Source organism: Danio aesculapii, chromosome 14 (genome assembly GCF_903798145.1).
Source record: "Danio aesculapii chromosome 14, fDanAes4.1, whole genome shotgun sequence".
Classification (NCBI taxonomy): Eukaryota; Metazoa; Chordata; class Actinopteri; order Cypriniformes; family Danionidae; genus Danio; species Danio aesculapii.
The window spans coordinates 8,638,842-8,644,202 of record NC_079448.1 but is presented as its reverse complement, the minus strand read 5'-3'; the positions used below and the strand labels follow the sequence as shown (position 1 = coordinate 8,644,202).

Sequence of the window (5,361 nt, the reverse complement as noted above, 5' to 3'; positions counted from 1 at the left end):
CAAAACAAACATTTTTTTCTTTTTCGGTGGATTAATAATAATTAATTGTTTATCAATTAATTATTAAAGAATAACAATGTGTTTAAGCAAAATAAATGTACTTTTTGATTTCACATGAATTTTTAATGAATTCGCCAAGGTGTGGCGGGTTGCCAAGTTTTCCAGTGAAATTTAATTACTTTTACCCACTTTCCGTGGGTTGTCTTTATTTAGCGGGTTAAAGGTTTGATATATCACATTAATATTAATATGTTGAAATATTATACTCTATTATATTTATAGCAGCTCAATCAAAGATATAAAAAAACAACGTTTGCCCGAAATAAGGAAGTTGCTGAGACATATCACTTTATTAATATTAATAAGGTTAAACTTAAATATTATATTCTACCAAATTTATATTTAATAAATAATTGAAAGAAAAAATTGTAGGTACAGCGCTGCAAAAAAGGCGGGATTAAAAAAAGGATTAGACATTTTAATAAGCGAGCGATTCTTCCATATTTTACATTTCTCATGCAGTCACGTGATGTGATTTCGCAGGTCAGAATTCAGCAAGCTTGAACTTTCCATTGCAGCGATCTGCTAAGTCTAGATTATATACGCGGCCGGCTGGAAGTGCGATATAGCCATCAATATAGCAGCATTTCTTATGACACTGTATAACAATAATTAATATTTTTACAGTACTTTGATGGTTAGGTTTAGGTTTGGGGAGGGGGTAGGCCTTTAAAAAAACGCACAATTTATTGGGTTTTTACGTTACTGGGACGGTTGGGTTTAGGGTTGGGATGGGGTAGACGTTAAAAAATACAATTAATTGGGTAATTTAATAGATAGCATGAATAATACTTGGTACAACTACTGTTTTTATGTTACTGTGACAGTTGGGTTTAGGGTTGGGATGGGGGTAGACATTAAAAAATACAATTTATTGGGTTATTTAATAGATAGCATGAATAATGCTTGGTACAACTACTGTTTTCACGTTACTGTGACGGTTGGGTTTAGGGTTGGGGTGGGGGTAGAAGTTAATAAAATACAATAAATGGGATATTTAATAAATAATATAAATAATTCTCGTTAACTTCCAGCCGCAACCGTATCAGATCTAGCAACAATGCTGCTAACTTGTCGCAAGAGCCTGCATTTCCGGTCAGCCACATTCTCGTGCGTATGAATGGAAGTCTATGGGACGAAAAATGCAGCATGACCGCAGCTTAAGTTTGCATCTAATCATTAGGTTTTTAGACATTCAGACAATCACACTATGAGACACCATGCCAGCTGTGCTGTTGATTTACTTTTAAGACAGAATCTTTATAATTACTAATAAACATTTATTTCTAAAGAAGAAACCATTTATAATGCATACAGTGATGTAAAATATGCATCTTACAAACGGATGGTGGCATATTTACAGTCTTGATGTTATCAGGCTAGTTTATTGAGATGAAGTTGGCTTTATATTCGCACATTCGTTCATTGACAACTTGTGACACTGTCCCTATATCGTTTGCCATGGTTCTTTATATATTCAGTCAGAAATCACATGTAAATATGACTTCAAAACAACATTAGCACTATTTATTTGACTGAACAATGTTATACGTTGATTGTCATTGGCTGCTAATATGATTTCCCTATTTAAAATGGAAAAATTTGCACACACACAAAAAAAAATCTTAAATTATATTAAGAAAAAAGTTAGAATATGTGAATATAAAACCAATTTTACCCCAATTTCTAGTTTTTCTGTAAAATCCTGCCAACTTTGGTGTGGCCAACACACAAGCACACCAACTTTCAGTAAAGGAAGTGCAATTTCATGATGATGCAAGTAAGTTATGCAGGCAATGCAAAGGTGAGACATTGCATGCAGTGGGTGTGTGTGTGAAAGTGTGTTTATTGTCAATGAAAACGGCTCACAATGCAGATCACATGTTCAGGACACAGGTGGGCATGTCACATGAGAGAAATCTGTGGAATTGAAAGCAGGAGGCAGACTAGTCTAGACCAGTGCTTTTGCTCTTACATCAAAACATTACAGTATTTGTCACTAGTCCAGCTTTCAAAAATATCCCCAAAATGGGAAACCGGTCCCAACTGCTCTCATGAGGAAATGAGTCATTGTATCACACTGCAGTCTTCCTCCTTGTGAATTCACAGCGCAGACATGAAAATACAAGAAGGTGGGGGTTTTATTATAAAAAGAAGTTTTATTATCTTTTTTGGGAGAATAAAAAATACTCCATTCATAAAATGAGAGAAACAATTGATATCTTATGGAGCAGAATGCTTGCTTAAAATAATTCACATTTCATAAATTGAATATCTGCTAACATTTTACTGGCCAAAGACTTTCAATTTCATAAAAAAGAAAGCTTGAAATATGACTTTGTGACATTTGCAGCAACAGTACAAATAATAACTTACGTTCTCTTCAAAACTGCATATTCTATATTACTAGATACACAATTTCGATTTTCAGTCTACCACGGTTCAGTACTCACTGATTCGACACCAATTACTATTGCTTGTTTTAATAAATAAAATATTACACAGAAATACAACAACACAGACTTTCAAAAACGTTGCCAGTGCATTAGGGCAGGACGAAGTTGGTCTAAATCCAAATAAATATTAATATATATACATAAATAAATAACTTAAAGCATAGCCAGCAACGTTTGAATACACAGTGCACAAGACAAACGAACAAATGCTTATTTTTAAGAATACTTAATTCAGACAAGGCTTCATCAATACTAAAAAACTCAGTCACCTCTACAACTCAAATCTACATTCCCAACCCTGAAGAGTTCCTTCTCATTGTGTATCGAACAGCTCGGCGTCCAGTTCGGGGCAGGTTTTGAGCTCTCCTGCGAACTTCTTTTTTTATTTTTTAGCGAGTCTTTCATGAGTCAGGCCCTTTGCCGAGGCGTCTTGACTCCTGCCAATCAAACACGGTGACCCTTCAGCTTGCTGTGCCTGCTGCTCCTCACAACATTCAACTTCGCCACTTCATTTTTTTTTTTTTGAGGTAGAATTTCCACACGGTCGCCCTGAAATAAAACAAGGACGCAGATGTCAGCAGGGCCGAGCCAAAAAAAAATAAATTCTTTATACAGTTTATACAAATGGATGACCTCACTGACCGTTCTTCTCCAGTCTGGTTTAGTGGTGTGGAGCGGCTCCCAGTTTAATCTTCTCCTCATTTTCCACATTATATGCACCTTGCTTGTGAAACCTAAACGTTAGATAGGTTGACGTTAGAATGGAGCGCTTATAAATTGACAAACTCAAAATTGTGTTGATTCAGCTCATTTAACATAAGTAGTTTTAAAAAAAAAAAGCATAAAAAATATATATTTTTTGCTTGTGACATCTAAAAAGTGGCTTAAAAACAAACCTGAGTGCCAGGAGGAGGCCAATGATGGTCAGACATAATGAAGAGAGAACCACAGCTACCACAGCGAGGGCTGTAGTGCGGTCATACCCTCCGTCAATCGTCTTCACAGGCAGAGAGAAGTCGTGACATCGCTCTCCTGAGTAGCCCTGGTCACATCTGAGGAAAAAAATGGAAAGTATTTCAGTAAAATACATTTGGAATTTATAATCTGACATTTATATCATGTAAACATTTATAATCAAACACAAATGGGAGAAATGGAAAGTGCTTACATGCATGAGGGCCCCTTTAAATCCCTAAAGTACTGGCAGGTTCCGTGGATGCAAAAGTCCTTGTACTTTTTTAGGCAGGGGTTTCTTTTCTTGCCTTTTCCCTTTCCTTTTCCTTTCTTCCTCCCGAGCCCCTTCCTCTTTGAGCCTTCAAGTTTCTCCGCGTTCAAAACCGCACTTGGGTCTTTGGGTTGACTTGAAAATGCAACTGTTTAGGTGGAGAAAAAGTAATTATTCATACTGAAATCAGTACAACAGCATATAGAAAGGAAATCAAACATCAATTATTTACCTATCGGCAACCCATAATCCCCAGAGAACTCATCTTCCTCGTCTTCTTCAACATCATCATCATAGTAATACTCTTCTTCCTCCTCGTATTCTACAAGCTTGTTGTCCACGGTAGATCTTTTCTCATTCAGCGCCTCCAATAAATCAATCACAGCTGTCTGTGCAGGCCTCTCGCTCTCAAATACATGCGGTATAGATGCACCTCTCACAGCCACTGAATAGAAAACACAGTAAACAAATATTAAACATCATTATTCTGATTTATTAGCGTGTTTTATGCAGTGAAAACCATGCAGATGTGTGATAAATGTGTTAAAATATTCATACTTCATTCATTCAGAAATCACTTTGCTAGAATGAATATGTAAATACAGTGGCTGACACACAAATAAGCAGGTTTTAAAACTAATAATAGATTGTATGCATCACCTAACACCCAAAGAGGGTGCTGAGGGGCTTCATTTACAAAAATCTTGCATGCACAGACACTGAGCTAACGAATGAACGCATGAGACCGAAATAAATACACCCCAGAATATTCTTAAAACAGAATGACTGAATGACATTGTTGACCCATTAATAGATTCACCGGAAAATCCGGTTTTTAAAGGTGGCAAAGTCTGTTAAGGTACAACACAGATCTTGATATGAACTTTCACATAATCTAACAGTAAACACAAAAGCTATTTTGATAATAGCAGTACATTTTATCATTACATAACAGGCACAGAAACTCCAAGCTCCGAGTCACTGTGTCTGATATAAGCAAACGTTACTCACCGATGGTAAAGACAAAAAGACGCAAAACTGTTAAAAAGTTCATGTTTTTTCTTCAAGGCAAAAACAACGATAGGTTCAGCTTGAAAAATAAAATTAATCCTTCCGAGACTCTTAATTCCTTTGGAAGTTACAGTAGGTTGTTAGTTTGTGTCTCCGAGTGTGTCTGCTACTGTGAACTTCTCTTGTGCGTCAAGGTTAAACACTCTGCCGTCCTCTCAGTGACTGCACTTAAAAACTGAACATGGCCACGCCCATTTTCTGTTTTTTTGGTTTACACCTTTTATCCTGCAGTCCAACCATTGTACTGCCCTAAAATATGCATCTACCTGTGATCATTTGACCTACATTGAAAACTTTTAAAAAAACTAGCATAACATAAGGGGTGAGTTTATTGGTTATTGTATTTTATTTTGAGTAGTAATAGAGTAATTTTTGTGTTTGTCATTAAAAAAAGCTGTATTTTGTGAATGGAGGAGTCAATAGCCCACTTTGAACATTAATATAAATAAACAACATTTGCTGTAACTTTATTATGATCATAAAGAGTTTATGTGAAATTTATCATGTGAATTATTGACTGAAATGATCAATAATAATAACAACAGAAAT

The 5,361-nt window shown here is 35.8% G+C and overlaps 1 protein-coding gene across 2 annotated transcripts; it reads right to left on the bottom strand.

The window, feature by feature from the left end:
- Window positions 1–1,888: 1,888 nt before the first annotated feature.
- On the bottom strand, window positions 1,889–4,967 carry hbegfa (heparin-binding EGF-like growth factor a). Of its 2 annotated transcripts, none has more exons than XM_056472073.1 (6): window positions 4,753–4,967; window positions 3,974–4,186; window positions 3,685–3,889; window positions 3,413–3,568; window positions 3,150–3,250; window positions 1,889–3,065 (listed from the first exon to the last, which is right to left on the bottom strand). In XM_056472073.1, the coding sequence occupies exons 1-5, from the start codon at window positions 4,793–4,795 to the stop codon at window positions 3,178–3,180; spliced, it is 690 nt and encodes a 229-aa protein (XP_056328048.1). In that variant the 5' UTR covers window positions 4,796–4,967; the 3' UTR covers window positions 1,889–3,065; window positions 3,150–3,177. The 2 variants fall into 2 exon arrangements, with proteins under 2 accessions (XP_056328048.1, XP_056328047.1); XM_056472072.1 differs by having other exon boundaries at window positions 3,159–3,250.
- Between the last annotated feature and the right edge of the window lie 394 nt (window positions 4,968–5,361).

What these genes read in the sequence shown, in the direction of transcription:
- hbegfa (XM_056472073.1), bottom strand. Translation starts at nt 4,795, where the DNA reads ATGAACTTTTTAACAGTTTTGCGTCTTTTTGTCTTTACCATCG. An exon ending in GGATTATGGGTTGCCGATAG is followed by an intron (nt 3,890 to 3,973) that starts GTAAATAATTGA and finishes CCACCTAAACAG; the next exon opens with TTGCATTTTCAAGTCAACCC. An exon ending in GGCCTCCTCCTGGCACTCAG is followed by an intron (nt 3,251 to 3,412) that starts GTTTGTTTTTAA and finishes TCTAACGTTTAG; the next exon opens with GTTTCACAAGCAAGGTGCAT.